Source organism: Prionailurus bengalensis, chromosome X, assembly GCF_016509475.1.
Source record: "Prionailurus bengalensis isolate Pbe53 chromosome X, Fcat_Pben_1.1_paternal_pri, whole genome shotgun sequence".
NCBI classification, from domain to species: domain Eukaryota; kingdom Metazoa; phylum Chordata; class Mammalia; order Carnivora; family Felidae; genus Prionailurus; species Prionailurus bengalensis.
This window is the reverse complement of record NC_057361.1, coordinates 7,653,034-7,670,501: the sequence shown is the minus strand read 5'-3', so window position 1 is coordinate 7,670,501 and position 17,468 is coordinate 7,653,034. Positions and strand designations below refer to the sequence as shown.

Genomic DNA, 17,468 nt, shown 5'->3' with positions numbered 1-17,468 from the left:
CTTCCCTGATGATTTACTTGAGTTGCCTGTTCTTGTCTTGCACGGTGATAAGCAACATCCTCGAAAGAATTGCAGGGCAAGACAATTTCTTTTCTTTTTTTTTTTTTTTTGCTTTTGGGAAGACTACTTCCTCTTCCTTTAGACAATCAATTTTTAAAAGATTACTTTCCATTCTCAATTCACTCTTTCTTTGCCGTTCTGGCGACTGAAATTTGGGACACCCATCACAGATTTGCTGTGTGTGTGTGTGTATGCATCATATGTATGTATAAACACGTGTGCATACGACATGTTGTATGCAGGCATGATATATATATGTGTGGGTGTATATGTGTTGCTTGCTTATGTGTGTATATACATGTGTGTATATTTCATACACCTATATTTTCAGTTGTTTATCACGATGAGAGATTGCAATTTAGCTCTCTATTTGGGGAAGAAAAAAATGACTGCTTTATGGAGTCTGTACAAGAGATTGTTCTTCTGGATGTGATGTTTTATTTTTTTATTTTTTTATTTTTTAAATTTTTTTATTATTTACTTTTGAGAGAGAGACACAGAGTGCAAGTGGGGGAGGGGCAGAGAGAGAGAGAGGAATCCGGGGCAGGCTCCAGGCTCCCAGCTGTCGGCACAGAGCCCCACATGGGGCTCGAACTCACAAACCGCGAGATCATGACCCCAGCCGAAGTCGGACGCTCAACCGACTGAGCCACCCAGGCGCCCCTGGATGTGATGTTTTAAAAAACTTCTTCCGGGGGCACGTGGGTGGCTCAGTCAGTGAAGCGTCTGACTTCGGCTCGGGTCATGATCTCGCGGTTCACGAGTTTGAGCCCCGCGTGGGGCTCTGTGCTGACAGCTCAGAGCCTGGAGCCTGCTTCGGATTCTGTGTCTCCCTCTCTGTTGGCCTCTCCCCCGCTCGTATTCTGTCTGTCTGTCTCCCTCCCTCAAAAATAAATTTAAAAAATCAAAACTTCTTCCAGATAATTATATTTTAACTCAGAAGATAGATACAAAGTAATAAGTGCATTATTAAAAAAAACAACAACAGCGGCCAGAGCACAGTGTGATCATGTGCTCAGGAAGCCGCCAAAAGGACCGAAATGCAAGGGAGGCAAGAGCCCGTTGCTGACCCCGGGAGCCGGACGGGACGCTCCTGTCGGCAGCATGGAAAAGCTGGCACCCGGCACTCGGCTGCGGGACACTGACCCGCTGCTGGGCCCCGTGAGCCATGAGGGTACAGATCGCAGTGCCAAATCGTCGTCGTTTTGGGGACGAGGCAGTGGGTGTTAATCCGCCCCGAGCTGCCTTTTCATTTGGCTTGAGTTGAACGTGGAGTGGGCGAGGACATAGGGCAGCCACGGCAGGGTGTGTGCAAAAGGCAGCTGGAAAGCAAGAGGGAGTTTTGATTCTTCAACTCAGCAACCCTGGCGGGGTGGATGAGGTGGAGCTGGGCTTCCTGGAATTGTCGCGTCGATTTTCCTGTTGTGTTTCACCGTTGACGCTCTCACAGACACACAGGACTGCTCCGGCACTGCCTGCCACCCGCCATCTGGTCTCGGTGGCCTGCCTGTCATTCCGCGGGTCCCCTTCCTCTGCCTACGGCGATGTGTCTTCACCAAGAACTAGGGTGCAGTCCACTGGTGGGTATTCAAGGCGATCTATTTGTAAGAATCTGGAGAGGTGCTCAAAGAACTATTCAGGACAAATGTGCTGTTTCCTGTTTTTAACCTATCTATCAGTGTTTTCAAGAGAGCAAGTTGCATTTCTGAGACTGTCGAGGGGGTTTCTTTCCTTATTAAGGCAGAGCAGGGTCGGGCGGTCGGTCCTTGAGAAATCGGGATTGCTTTTTTTTGCCTTGTCATTGGTGTCTTTTTTCTTGTCTGCTTGTATAAATGAACTCCAGAAGGTGTATTTAAGCATTCTGTTAAGTCAATGTGGAAGACTAGGTTTCAATTAAAATAACCAGACAGTGTGACCTAGCTCCCGCTTCCCCTTAATTTTTATCATTAAAGCCTTCATATCCCCAAAGACATCTGCTGTGCTTCCAAAGGATTCTTTTCAGGAATGTTCATTCATTATTAATCAGGTTGCATGGTCAAGAGAGTATGTGATTATTTTAAAGAATATCCTGGAGATCCAATTACTAAAAATCGAGCACACTATGGACAGGTTTTGTGAACGGTTTCATTCAGTCTGCATGAATTCCACCAGGTGGGTGGTTGGTGACGTTAAAAGTCTTCCTTGTTTCTCACTTTCCGTGGCAGGTAGGACATTTTAACTTAAGCGCTCCTCAGAATAAATAAACACGAAGTGGCAAGTTATTAAGAAAATCTGTCGTCTTCATGAGTTACTTTAAAACTTGAGGCCGGTGCCTCCGTGCTCATCTGCCTGTCATGTTTTTGTTTTTGTTTTTGTTTCTTCAGTCAGTCCCTCCGGTCCCTTAAAATTCGGCTGGCAGAAATTCTTAAGTCTGTCACCGATAAAGTGAACCAACTTGAGGGTGCTGACAGTCGGAGGTTAACCACAGTGACATTTCGGAGACATTACCTAGAGAATGTTACAGGATCACTTTCTTTTTTTCTCCACCTGTTCCCGCTCGTGTGTTATTTGTACTGTTGCTTTAAGAGCCACTTTGCATTTTGACTGCCTCTGTTGTCATATCAATTTCCAGTCTTTCAGAATGCCGTTACATTCAATTGGATCTCACCCTCCCCTTTCCATAGCTCCATGGCCCGGTTTTATTGTGCATTTGCCGACTTGCCCGTGTCTCCAATCGGCCAGGGTGCTGCTAATCAGTAAAGTAGCATTTGGGTAGGGCGTTTCGAACTCAGAGCTGTGGTTTTTATAACTCAAAGCTAAATCCTAAACCATGGCCGAATGCGCAAACATTGGGTGCCTGTGTTCTGTTATTGAAAATAGTGCATCTGTGGTGGATTCATCTGGAATATAGCACCCAGTTTCCATTGTTGCTGCCTCACAAACAGGTTAATTTCCAAAGTTGCCCAGTTCCAAAGTTTTGAGTCCTCTGAAAGTCCCATGTGCCTTCTGATCCAAGATAAAAACATCATTCCATCATTAAAAAAAAATTTTTTTTTACAGATTACTTATTTTTGAGAGACAGGGAGAGAGACAGAGCACCAGTGGAGGAGGGGCAGAGAGAGAGAGGGAGACACAGAATCGGAAGCAGGCTCCAGGCTCTGAGCCGTCAGCACAGACCCAGACGCGGGGCTCGAACTCACCAAACTGTGAGATCGTGAGCTGAGCCGAAGTCGGATGCCCAACCGACTGAGCCACCCAGGCGCCCCGTCCACAGTTCTTAAAAAAAATTCCACCTGTGGTTCTAGAACAGGGATGATGTCATAGCAAAAACCCAAATGGCAATAAGTCCACTAAATCTTCATTACCCCTGTGAAGAGGGGATAGGAAGTGGACTTGGTCGTTGTTGTGAAATGTAGGATGCTTTAAAGAAAATTTATTCATAGGATATGGGGGATGCGGTTTGTGAAAAAACACTTTCAAGGGTTTTTTTCCCCCCTCAAACCGTTTTTATGTGATTTGGTGTAACATTTGTACAGTTTGGGTGGTGTGTGTGTCGGCTCAGTTCTGTGTTGGTAAATGGAACATCAGGCTTAGTTTCCCCACCCCAGAGGATATTTAGGAAAAAATCGGAGGGAGTGCCTTGGGAATCGTCCGGGCAGTGGCTGAGAGCCACCTGGTAGTAACAGTTGACCACGGGCCACCCAGGGTTGCTCTCCGAGTTTACTCCTTGGTCTGGTGACTCATGAATTTCCCTCAGAGCGATGGCCTTCAGAGGCGTACAAAGTGAGACCAAATTGGAAACATGATTATTGTTCGTGGAGACCCAGAACCTGTAGGGAAGCACCGAGAGATGGGTTCACTTTAGGATTAAGATGTCGAAACTCCGTTAAGAGACATTTGGGATTCAAAACCCACGGATGATGTGCCTCGTGGGTGACTGAACGCATAGAATGCACTCGGTCTGGAGACTCCTGATTCTTGGTCACTTCTGGCATCTATGGGTGAAACTTGCACACTCTGGGGAGTTTGAACCGGAAAGCCCCCTCACTGACGTTGGCCACGGATTAAGCCGTGCAAGGCGTGTCGTCTTCACGGGGTACTGGGGGTTCCTTCGGGCTGTAGGTTACCTTCTCTGTGTCATAGTAGGAGTTGGGGGAGACGATAAGGAATATAGTTGTGAAATTCTTACATGAGCTAGCGAGCAGGATGATGGCGAGGGTTGTGACTGCACAGGCGGGGGGGGGGGGTTAAACGTTTTCTTTGCATTGACTTGCCCGGACAATGATTTTTGCCTCTCTCTCACTTTAAAGGAGGAGGCAGAAAAGACCTTCCGTTGCCTGGCCTGTGACAGTAATCCATTAGGGCACCCGTCCTGAGTTCCCCATCTGCCTTCTCAGGTCCAAAGCTTGTGTCTGAACTAAGTCCTGCCGTCCGTTCTCTTCCACTGGGGACTTTCTCATGCAGTCTGCTTCCCCCCAGATCGCGCACCTTGGACAAAAGAAAGCCCTTCTCCCTCCAGGAAAGTCCTCCTCCTGGGAGGAGTGCTACCAAAGGATGATGATACCTGGAGCCCCGAGGGGGCGAGGGGCCACCTGCCCGGGCAGCTGGTTCAGCCAGACCACCTTAGCCACCACCTGATGCCAAGGTTCGATCATTCCTGCAGCCCTTTCTGTTGATTAATTTTCCTTCGCCCCAAAAGGCGCGAGCCTCTTGACATCCAGGTTTAGCATGGGGGATTTCGAGGAGTAGGTGGTCATTGGCCTCGAATCTAGACTATGAGTGTTATCTCTGTGTGAGATGTGTGTGTGTGTGTGCACGCGCGCCTGTATCGTGCATGCCTTTATCAGTCCCAGAGCTTAATTTATTTTAATTTACATACAAGTGAATTAGCATATAGTGCAATAATGATTTCAGGAGTAGGAATTAGGATCTTTAAATGAATATTTTGGTTGTTTTGCACAGATGATAGTCATGCTGCTTTGTGGTTTTCACCTAAAAGCTTTATTTTGTTCACTGTAAACATTTAAGACCTGTCGCGCTATTTATAGCTGTCTTTTAAAACAATCCTTCTTTGTTTAATGTGCAATCTCCAAAAACAACAGTGACCAGGGTTCTTCGGGCCTCTACGAGGTCCGGCCGGCCGTCATCTTAAAAAAACCCAGAAAACAACAACAAGAAAATAAACACGAAACACAAAACAATCTGCCAAAGGAAAAAATGATCTGTGCTAGGCAGAACAACAAAGGCAGTCGCTAAGAGCAGCAAACAGTCCTGGTTCCTGGGATGGGAGGTGAGTGCGTGGGAATCAGGCCAAAGGAGCACTTTGGGAGAAACTTGGGCATGTCTTCGAGACAGGAGATGAGGCATCCCGCGGGACTCCTGCTTTGGGCAGCCGGGTGCTGCTCAGTGCCTGGGCCTTTAAGGCAGGCGACAGGAAGAAGCCGTTGGTGCCAGAAGCATGTGGCCAAGATGAAACTGAGGGACAAAAGACTGGAGGGAAGGAGTCACCTCGGGAGGTGGTGGTTTGTTGTTTTGGTTTTGTGTGTTCGTGGGGGGGTGGGGGTGGGGGGGGGAGGGTTGGTAACAGTCCAGGAATGCAGGACAGAAGGTGTAAATCTACCCGGAAGGCAGTGAGAGCAAGAGCAGAGAGAGAGAAACCGACCCGAGGACTAGGGACTGACACTCACATGTCTTGGCTAGTGATAGGGATTTGGGGGAAGGAGAGCGTGTGGCTTCCTATTGATGCTGTACCAAATGACCACCAGCGTGATGGCTTCAGCAACGCTGGAGGTCAAGGTGTCCGCAGGGCTGTGTTCCTTGGGGAGGCTCTAGGGAAGAATCTGTTTGCCTTTTGCAGCTTTTGGAAATGGCTCAGTGGTTCCCTGACTCGTGGCCCTTCCATCTTCAAAGCAATGGCCATCGAGTCCTTTCTGCGTCTCATCACCCGACGCTTCCTGTCGTTTGCACATCCAAGGGCCCTGGCGACTGCATCGAGTGCACCTGGGCAATGCGGGCTGAGCGCCCCATTTTGAGCTCAGCTGTGGCAAGCTCCACCCCGTCCGCAGCCTGCGTTCCCCTTTGCCTTGTAACCTGACATATAGGTTCCGGGGGTTAGGATGAGGCCCTCTTTGGAGGGAGGGAGGATCGAATGCGAGGCACCAGGAGGCTTGCAGGGCAGGCAGATTCCGGAGGGAAGCTGACGAAACCCAGGAGGTGCACGCTGTGAAGTGGGGCATTTACAGTAAATGAAGCAAAGAACTGGCAGTGATGAGCTGGGCTTCTGGAAAGAGCTGGCACTGCGAGAGACAAGCCCGGGAGTCGTTCTCAGGCCGTACGGGAAACGAACGAACAACCGGGGTAGCTTTTGTAAAAATTGAGCTAGAATTGACGTAGAACGTTATATTCATTTCACGTGCGCGACCCGACTCCGCCTTTGTATACGTCGTGAAATGATCGCCACACTAAGTCTAGTTAACATCCGTCCCCACGCCGTTACAACTTTTCTTCTTGTGATGAGAACTTTTAAGATCTCCTCTCTTAGCAACTTCCAATTATGCAATACCGTATCGCCAGCGAGAGTCACCGTGCTCTGCGTCACATCCCCGCGACTACGTTCTTTTACATCTGGAAGTCTGCCTTTGGACCACTCTTTGATGACTTTTGGATGGAAGGCCAGACTCTGGCATAGAAAACCCCCAGGCTTCGATTCGCTGGAAGGAGAAGTCGGCAGTGGTTAGAGAGAGGAAAACCCGAAGAGCGGTTTCGGTGACACGTAGAATGAGAGACGGTGGGATGTGTCCATTGTCACTTCAACCGAAACACCCATTTATTCATTTTCCATTGTAAACAAGTGTTTTCCTCGAAAGTCTTGGGTTTGTAAGAAAGTTTCTTGAAAACGTGTCTCGCACCTGCCCCTGAGGACTGTCCTGCTTAGGGATTGTTCCGAGTGAGGGCTGGAAGGAACTGGAGGGAGCATCTGGGGACACACTCCCAGGGCCACTCAGCTAATAGATAGGCGAGCTACGTGTCGTCCCCGACTGTCTGGCCACCCGTCCAGCTCTCTCCTTTCTCTCTATTCCGTGCCCTGTTCTAGACTACAAACCGTGGACAAGCGGGGGTGTGAGCTCTAAATTGTTGCCACTCCCAGTTTGTTGCAAGGGGTTCCCAGGATTGCCCACATCCTCCTGTGAATGAGGACCGCTCAGCCCATTAAGAAAAATGTTGAGCTATAGAATTTCCTGACAATGATATGCACGTGGGATTTCCTTCCATTGTAGTGCATTTAGGCTAAGAATCTCTCTCTCTCTCTCTCTCTCTCTCTCTCTCTCTTTTTTGAAGCTTAGAAATTAAATTATGGGAATTTAAGAAAAGAAAAAACATAACATTTTCACAGCCTCCTCCCCCAACCTGTTTGGCGAACCCCTGTTCGTCTTCAAAAGTCTTTCTCACATGATGCTTCCTCCGGGAAGCTTTCCTGTCTTCTTGTCCCCCTAATCTTTGGCACGTGTCTTTTGTCATGTCCCAGGTCCGAGACCCTAGAGGGGCTTCGATGTTTGGTGAAAGAATGAATGGTGTTTTCATTTCTCAAAAAGGGTGTTTCAAAGGAAGCTAGACAATAAACGAGGCTACTTTTTTCAGGTGGGTGAATGCTACGCACGCTTACCGCTAACATTTTGTTGGGTAATGTAACAAAAATATGATCTGCAGGAGAGGAGAAAGAAAAAAATCCGATCCACTGTAGATAGCGAACCCGTGGCCCCTTCCTTTTCGGCAACATATGGGCGAAAGATCCAGAAAATGGGCTGCGCCTCTCTGGGTATCCAGATGTGTAGTCATGGCTTAATACCATTAAACCAACGTTTACAGCGTAGACACTTGCACAAAGTGCTTGCCACGCCAAACGCGATGGCCATAAAAGAAAAAGATCCTGTTCTGAGCATTCGAAACTTGTACCCGCTTGTCAGAGTCTTACTTCACCGCCGTTGCTGCATTTTATTCGGATCTCTTGGGGAGGGAGTCTCATTTGCATTTTGTCTAGCTGTACGTGTCTCTACCTTCGAACACACGGGTCAGCAACATAAGATCCTCAGGCCCAGTCCAGCTGGCTACCTGTTTTTTGTGAATCCGATTTTATTGGCCAGCCACGCTCACTCCTTCGCGCCTGGTGTGTGACTGCTTTTGCGCGCTACAGCAGTGGACTGGAGCGGCCACGACAGATTCTGCCTGGCCCGCCACGCCAAAAGTGTTGACTGCCTTGCCCTTTATAGGACACAAAGTTTGCTGACCTCTGTTCTGATACGTTGAGAGATCCTTCAGGGCGGCGGTTATGTTTTATTCTTTGAGGTGTTTTAACCCCAGCATCTGGACGTTTATCACCTCCTCCAACAGATGCTTGAGCCCTGCCTGTGTGCTGTCATAGAGCCCGCCCTCTGCTGGGGCAGTGGGGAGAGATGGCTCGGTGACCGAACGAATAGAATACGTTGGGCGATAAAAGCTGTGGAGAAAGGCAAACCGAGGTCGGGGGAGAAGGGGGGCCGTGATGGGTGGGCAGGTGGTCGTGGTGGTAGCAGGGGACTTGGTTTTATGCGGGCTCACAGAGAAGGTGACACCGATGCAGAGAGTCCTGTGGATTCCCCAGACCTTGTGAGGGGGGAGACGGGACGTGCTTGGCACGTTTGAGGAATCGCAAGGAGGCCATGTGCCCGGAGCCGAACAAGGGGTAACGTGGGAGGAAATGAGGTCACTGTCTGAGTCTGTGTTCTCTGGGGCTGGAGTTATTCTGGTGCGTTTCTCTCCGAGTGGGATGGGAAAGCCCCTGGAGGGCAGAGCAGAGACGGGGCAGGCTCAGTCATGTTTTAACAGGATCTCTGGCTTCTGCCGTTTGGAAGGGTATTAGGATAATCCAGGTAAGGCGTGATGTCGGCTGGCCCACGATCATAGAGCTGGGCTAGTGAGGACGCCAGATTCCGGCTTCTCGAGCCAGCACACTTGATGTCCTTGAGTGAAACGTCAGCATTTCTCCGGGGGTCAGCGGTGGAATCACCTCTGGAAATTCTGATCGTGCCACTCTGGGATGGAGTCCCGGCACCCGCATGAAAGTACAATCATGACCGGGCACCTCAGTCCGTTAAGCATCCGACTCTTGGTTTCGGCTCAGGTCACGGCCTCGAGGTTCATGGGATCGAGCCCCGTGTCGGGGTCCGCGCCGACGGCACGGAGCCTGCTTGGGATTCTCTCTGTCCCTCCCCCTCTGCCTCTCACCTCTCTTTCTCTCTCAAAATAAGTAAGTGGACATTGTTTAAAAAGTTACCAGCGTCACAGCTCTCCAGACAGAATTGGGGCTCCTCTCGTCCCACCAGCGAACAAAGCCGACCAAAAGGGCTACGTTTTCCCTTTAATTTACGTTCTTCCGGTGGGAAGAGAGAAGGAGTTCGATTTAGAAATAATTCTCATTTTCCGCGATCAACCAAAATAGTGATTAATAGGTAAGCCCTTTCAATTTCTTCCAGGCCATCTGCCGGAAGAGGTGGCCGAGACCGAGGGGGGACGAGACCGAGGGGGGACGGCGGGTTTCTCCCAACGGCAGCGACCCCCCCTCCCGCCCCCCCACTGGGGTTTCCGCTGCAGGTTGTGGAAACACGAGCAAGCTTTAATATTTCAAATCTCAGCTGCCCGCTTAATCTTTCCCATGTAGTTAATGTTCGCGAATGGCCGAAGATCTCTTTCAGCTACCGGGCTCCCATGAAGCCGGCAGCCCGTTCAGTTTTAACAAACTCAGCACATGCTTGACGCTTTTAATGATCGCTTACCATTCCGTGGTTGGCGGGATGAGCGTTAAGCTTCACCCGAGCACCACGTGGCGTTTCCGAGGGCTGCTATTTCAGAAAGGGGTGGCATGGGCTGGAAACCTCGAATTTTGTAAATAACACGGGGGTGGGACTACAAAAGGGCCGACTGTCGGAATCCCGTAAACCCAGCTGTGGATGTGAAGCCTTCTCCTGAAGCCGGCCGAGAACCCCTCCCCGCCTCGCCCCCACCCCACTCCCCCACCCCGAGCGTGATTTGAACTGGTGTCCCCAGAGCCCTACCGTTCTCCCGCAGCCCGCAGTGGGCTGCATCTAACACGCCCGGTGCTGTTCCGCAGACCTCTGCTGATGGTCTTTAAAGGGAGAAGGTTCAAAGAGGCTTGGTTCCCAGGCCTGCTAATGAGCGCGGGGCCCCTTCCCCGTTAATGAACCGGCGTTTCTGTGGGATTCTTTCCCCTGCCCTTTTTGAAGGGAAGGCAGGCGAGGGTTCACAAAAGCAGCAGCGCGCAGCTGAGCCACCCGAAGGCGGCCCGGCGGAGGGGGGTGGGGAGAGCACCGAAGCCGGCCTGGATCGTGTCCCGGCCCATGCGGCTCTGGGTGTGAGGCTGGACCTCCCGCCAGCCCGGCCCGTCGCTGGCGACAGGGACAGGCCCTGGATGGGAGTTTGTCGGCCGGGAGGGCCGCGCGGGGTCCCCTCGGCAGCCCTCGCGAGCCTCCCCACGGTAACGCGACGGCCTGACGCTGCCGTCCGATGTGCAGGCGTTACCGTTGTCAATGACTTACCAGATGCATGTTGAAGCCCCGAGAATCCTTGTTCTAATGAACTGAATCGTTATTAGTCATTGGGACCCAAGCTCACCGCAGCCCCAGAAAAGGCCCGTAGATATTTTTTCTCTGCTTCCCTCTGCCCACCCACATCCCACTGCGGGATCAACGAGTAGAATTATTCAGGAGGGTAGCGAACGCATGCCAGAAACATTGCCTCTGTCACGATCATCTCCGCGAAAGTCAGTGTTTTTCCTCGGGAATATATTTGGGAAGCTGACATCGCGTATTTAAGCGTTATCGTCGCCGCCGAAGCCACGCGTTTGATTTCACGCACATTTCATGCCCGTTTCCACGGGAGGTGCCTTTCTACTTCTCTGAAGCCTGCTTTGGTGTCACAGAGGGAGAAATCCTGCGGACGCATAAACGTTCGCGTGTAAGTTCATCGATTCCGAGTTCTGAAAGGCTCTCGCTCATTAGTTAGCATTTCTACATTTTAATTCTCAGCACAAGGTAGAAGTTGGCCGTGACCCACTCAGGTTATTGGGATCAGATACAAATTGTGGAAACTGCCGTTTCAGTAACTTGCCAGTTTGGAGTAAGACCTTTTAGCAAGCAAAATGGCAAAAACCCACTCGCTGCTTTCAGGGACTGGGACTTAGAGGAAACGTCCGTTGGTGTGCTGGCCTAGGGTGTTTCTCCCCGCCTCGTTGCCCCACGTGCTCAGAAAGAGAATTATCTGGAACGTACACGCATTTTACCCTTCCGTGACCCGCGTTCAGAATCATTTTGAGACGCATTCAAAGCTGACAGCCCCCCATGGCTGACCCCCTCGCGCCTAATCGCATCTTACGTTCTGTTTCCAGATAGCTGATCAGCTTCCTTGGATTTTGCTGATGACCCAGGAGAGCTTTGCCTGAAGATGGAAACACTGGAGTCGGAGCTGACCTGCCCTATTTGTCTGGAGCTCTTTGAGGACCCTCTCCTGCTGCCCTGCGCACACAGCCTCTGCTTCAACTGTGCCCACCGCATCCTGGTGTCGCACTGTGCCACCAACGAGTCCGTGGAGTCCATCACCGCCTTCCAGTGCCCCACCTGCCGACATGTCATCACGCTCAGCCAGCGCGGTCTAGACGGACTCAAGCGCAACGTCACCCTGCAGAACATCATCGACAGGTTCCAGAAAGCGTCCGTGAGCGGGCCCAATTCCCCCAGCGAGACCCGCCGGGAGCGGGCGTTCGACGCCAACACCATGACCTCCGCCGAGAAAGTCCTCTGCCAGTTCTGTGACCAGGACCCTGCCCAGGACGCTGTGAAGACCTGTGTCACTTGCGAAGTGTCCTACTGTGATGAGTGCCTGAAAGCCACTCACCCAAACAAGAAGCCCTTTACGGGGCATCGTCTGATTGAGCCAATTCCGGACTCGCACATCCGGGGGCTGATGTGCCTGGAGCACGAGGATGAGAAGGTGAATATGTACTGTGTGACCGATGACCAGTTAATCTGTGCCTTGTGTAAACTGGTTGGGCGGCACCGAGATCATCAGGTGGCAGCTTTGAGTGAACGCTATGACAAGTTGAAGGTTAGTCCGATCCGCCTTAAGCCAACCCCTTTCTGCCAGCAAATGTCATGGAAATAAAAAGGGTACTCACTGCTAGCTACATGGCAGGTGAAGGTTTCCTCTTCACCTTTGCTATCTGATTAGTTTTAGCATGTTTTCTGGCAGCCTATAAATGTTGCACAATAAGGGTGTCTTGTAAAAGTTGACGGCCGCTTGTAATTTTAGCGTCGTCACGGTGACGGTGAATTTGCAAAATCTGGATCGTCTTCAGCCCTTGCAGTTTTGTGTGTGTGTGTGTGTGTGTGTGAGAGAGAGAGAGAGAGAGAGAGACAGACAGACAGACAGACAGAAGGAAAGAAGGAATGGCAGATAAAATCTGGCTTTGGGCATTTGCGGCGGCGGGGGGGGGGGGGGGGGGCGAACTTCAGTTTCTTCATTCATCCAGGAAAGCTAATTTCACCCGAATTGTACCTGGATCTAAGTTACCCGCATAAACGAAAGGACGCAAGGAGGACAGCCGGTGGCAACTGTGGGCTTTTGGAGGACCTGTGACCTTTCATTTCTCGTGTGAGTGATATCTGGCTTAGTGGTGAGTTAGAGTGCGCTGACCATCTCGGGTTTCACGAAGGATTTCCTTTTCATTTAGGCTTTGTGTTCAGGAAGGTTACAGGCAAGACTATTTGAACTTCCACTTTTAACATGAAATTATTAACCTGACTCCAGCTCGGGGAACGATAATTAATATGACTATACGTCAAATTAAAAAATCACTCTCTAAATATGGATAGAATGCACCAGGGAAGAAATAAGTCAGGTCTCCTGATGTCTGTTCAACTTCAGGCGACGGTGGGTCTAATTATGGCAAACTCAGCCGAGAGTTTGCTCTGATAGTGAGATACTATGCTCACCAGTCAGTTTTAGATCACAAGACGCCAATTAAAAAGAAAGGAAGTAGAAATTAAGAGCTTTGAGTAAATATATATTCAAGTCCTTCCTCTCAGGAAAAACACACACCGTGTTGTTGAGCAAACAGAAAATGAATCACATGATCGAGAGTGCTACCATTGGGAGCACACCGTCACCTGTCACGAATGGTTCCTATCACTTTTCCTCAGCTAAAGGGTGGTTGTGTTTCCAGGGACCTCATTGTTTATTTTGTGATGCTGGGATTAATGGACCACACCTGTGATCTGGTCTGGCTGTGTCTTGAGACGCGGAGGGAAATGGAGGGGCTGAAGTGAATCCCGCTCCTGAGTGTCACTTGGGGAACAAAACCTCACCTGGGCAGCACGCCTCACTTTTAAGTGTCCATGGAGAGGGAGTTAAGCCCGAGGACTTAGGTGCTGGGGACAAGGGGACATGGAAGCTGCCTGGTTTTCTAGCGTGCCCAGCACTACCACAAGCACACCTCCAAAGTTAACGACGGCGGAGGCAATGCGTGTGCGAATTGTGCCTCTGAAACAAATTCTTCGGAAATGGATGCGGCGATCCATCTTGGAGACCAAGGTGACCGTTTCGCCCCTGTTTTGGTGGGGGACTGAACGTTTGAGATGACCGGACACAGGTGGTTTTGTTTTCCCAACGTAAACCTGGCGGACGGGGTCTTTTCTTCATCACAAAATGTTCCTCTGACTGGATCGACACTGCCTTTTGATGATCAGTTGTTAAAACCCCACCGTGATGTTCAATATTCGACAACCCCGGACTCGGTAGTTAAACTTGGTAGTCAGGTTCTGCTCGTTATTTGTGTACTATCAGAGGGGAGTTATTAATTATTTACAGAACATCTCCAAATTTTTGAGGAGATACTGTCATGCTCTAGGCCCTTCTTGTGATGAAACGGACAACTCTTCAATTATGAGCCCTGCACACTTGTCTGATCGAGCCAGTGGGTTAGTGGTCGTTGATAATTGTCAGGCCCTCCTGGTAACAGTATCAGTTAATGAAGCGGTATATTTTCTCTTCGAATTATAGAAGCATACGCATATAAACAGCACCCAGTGCACCCAAGCACATTTACAGCCACTCAACAAAATATGCTTCCGAGCATTTACTTACAGCCTTTTCACAAAATGCGCTTATGAGCATTTAAACAGATAACATGCCAACGTAACGTGTTTGCTCCAAAACACGCCATTAGAATGGACAAATCATAAGAATACCCTGACATGTGGGGCGTCTGTGATATTTCAGCTGTCACATAATTATGAACGTACGTACTTCTTTGTTTTGCTTAAAACCCAAGCACAGCGTGTGCATTAATATTTGAAAGGACCAAAGCCAAGGAAGGGTGTTTTTTACTTTGGTCTGAACAAGTGACTATGCTCTGTAAATTCGATATGTAGGGACGCAGGGGTCTCCTGTTGAAAAACGTGTGTGTCTGTCCTTCTGTTAGTAAAAGTCCACTATTTGAAGGCGGGAATTCTGCAGTGATGACGAAGAACAATTATTTCTTGCACTGATCTTAAACCTCGGGGGGCACCTTTACTCATGTTAGGTCTCAGTATACGTATGTTTATGGAAAGGATTGGAATATACTTTTGCACATCTCTTTCTAGGCACAAAAGGGAAAACAAAGCATAAAAATCCCAACGTGTAGAATTTTATCTGAAGATAAAAAGAGAAAAGTCTTCCTACCAAATGCACGTCTCTAAATGGAGCATGTCATACTGTGGACTTTCTTGCGTCATTTTAATTGAATTTGAAGAAGCCTCTCGGTGCCCCAAATCTGGATTAAATTTTGATTGGTGAACTACATAACATATAAGAGAATTTAATATAGTGTATGGCAGAGGGACCGAGGAATTACAATGCAATCATTCCATTTTTTCCCTGTTCCAACATACGATGTTGGAGCTCTAGTTTCTTTTCTCTAGTTATACCTATAAAAATATACAAACTGAGAGGAATTGACCTTGCCTTGCCCTTCAACTTCAGCATAGACTCACTTCAAGTTAGCTGATGCTGAAGGTCCAAACCATTGTTTTGCATTTCTGACTCTAAAGGCTGGCTGAGGGAGTTTATTTGTATGATGTCCATGTCAATGGGTCATCCCAGTGGAATTTGGGCACAGTTTGGTAAAAGTTCCAATTCAAGCTTAGCCTTCCTGTGTAGTCCTTCTTATCTGGAGGTCAAGACAAGGGATTTCACTCTTGGGTTTCATTTATAGACTGTAAGGTTCCATAATTTGGAAAGTCCTGTACTTTATTTGCAACCGGGAATGTCGTAAGTAGATACTTAGCTAGACTGGTTTTCTCTTTCCTCAGAATTTCTACACCTTGTCCCTTCTCTGAAAATAGTCACAGGCATAGTACGGGTTCCAGCGCAAAGGTGTGTGTGTGTGTGTGTTACATGGCGCATCCATGGTACCGATAGAGTTATCTGGCCCCAAATGTCAATAGTGCCCAGTCGAGAGACCCTGGTCAGTGAGAAGAATTTAGTGTTCATCACTGTAGTAATTTGGTAGGCTGCCCTCACAAGGGATCACAAGCACAGTGACCTAAGCAACAGAAATTTATTGTCCCACAGTTTTGGAGGCAAGAAGCCCAGAACCAAAGTGTAAGCAGGGTTGACTCCTCCTGAGGGCTGTGAGGGGAGGGATGTGCTCCAGGCATGTCTCCGTGGGTTGTAGGTGACTGTCTCCTCTCTCTCTCTCTCTCGGGTGCCGTTCTCCCCCTGTGCTCGTCTTTGTGTTCAGATTTCCCCTTTTTATAAGCACACCAGTCATACTGGAGGACGGGCCCACCGTCCTCCAGTATGGCCTCATCATAACTAATTACATCTGCAATGACCCGATTTCTAAATAAGGTCGCATTCTGAAGTTATTGGGGGTTAGGGGCTCAACGTGTGAATTGGGGGGGGGGGCACAATTCAACCCACAACAGTTCCTTACTTCAATGTGTACCTAATTATCTAGTCAACTGAACACATATTCTTTCTCCATCAAGGATTTAATCACCTCAAGTTAGGCAGAGCCCTGTGGGCTCGCACTGCCCCGGCACTCACCTAAGACTGACCGTGGGGGCTTGTAGATCATGAATTCCCAATAAACTCTTGTCAGCTGCTTCACTGATGATCAACTATTAACCCTCCGTGGAAATTTTAATTTAAGGCCATAACAATACTGCAGATATTCATTCTTCTACGTGACAAAGCATCCTATAATATCTAAATGAGAGAGGAGCCAGGCGTTACATGCCATTCCACCCAACTGGACGTGAACCATTATTTTGGACCCTATCGCGTTTTGTTGGCTTAAAGACCGTGAATTTTGATAAACTAGATCTCGGCTAATTGTGCAACAATTCACATTTGTTTCACGCTGTTATGTGATGGGCACTTGATAGACCCATTAAACCCATTGTTTCATTTCCCCTCCAGTTAACCATATCTGGCATCTAGGTGTTGTTTTAACGGGCTGCCGAAAACTGCTAAGCCAGTATATGCTTAATAAATGACCGGGCACAGCCTCCTTCCTTCGTGGCGCTCGTAGTCTAGCAGAGAACTCCAATCAGGCCAATATTTTCTCTGTGGGGGGGGGGGGGGGGAAAGCACTGCATGCCCACAACAGCAAACACCAACCCTAAACCTGAGCGATGGAGAAAGGCTTCCCAGAAAAGGACCATGACACTCACCATTCCCAGCCTTTTATTAGAAAACGTTGAATTTCCTAGGTGTCTGTAACTGCCCTGGTGTTAGTCATTCTGTTGTTTTTTTTTTTTAAGTTTGTTTATTTTCCATTTTATTTTTTTATCTGTTAAAATTTACATCCAAATGAGTTAGCATATAGTGCAACAATGATTTCAGGAGTAGATTCCTTAATGCCCCTTACCCACGTAGCCCATCCCGCCTCCCACAAGTCCTCCAATTACCCTCTGTTCTCCATATTTAAGAGTCTCTTCTGTTTTGTCCCCCTCCCTGTTTTTATATTATTTTTGTTTCCCTTTATGTTCATCTGTTTTGTCTCGTAAAGTCCTCATATGAGTGAAGTCATATGATTTTTGTCTTTCTCTGACTAATTTCACTTAGCATAATACCCTCCAGTTCCATCCACGCAGTTGCAAATGGCAAGATTTCATTCTTTTTGATTGCCGAGTAATACTCCATTGTATATCTAGACCACATCTTCTTTATCCATTCAGAGGATGGACAGAGGATCCACATTTGGGCTCTTTCCATACTTTGGCTATTGTGGATAGTGCCGCTCGAAACATGGGGGTGCACGTGTCCCTTCAAAACAGCACACCTGTATCCCATGGATAAACGCCTAGTAGTGCCATTGCTGGGTCGTTCTTTTT

At 48.8% G+C, this 17,468-nt stretch overlaps 1 protein-coding gene across 6 annotated transcripts in view; it reads left to right on the top strand.

Annotated features, from left to right (window-relative positions):
• Positions 1-17,468, top strand: part of MID1 (midline 1) — a 395,896-nt gene that overhangs the window by 282,066 nt on the left and 96,362 nt on the right. For 3 of the 6 annotated variants that reach the window (XM_043570086.1, XM_043570084.1, XM_043570082.1), the window contains exon 2: positions 11,477-12,192. In XM_043570086.1, the coding sequence (XP_043426021.1) occupies positions 11,533-12,192 (660 nt within the window). In that variant the 5' untranslated portion in view covers positions 11,477-11,532. Of the gene's footprint in view, positions 1-1,514; positions 1,641-11,476; positions 12,193-17,468 lie in introns of those variants that run through there. The other 3 variants (XM_043570088.1, XM_043570087.1, XM_043570085.1) reach the window with 2 other exon arrangements.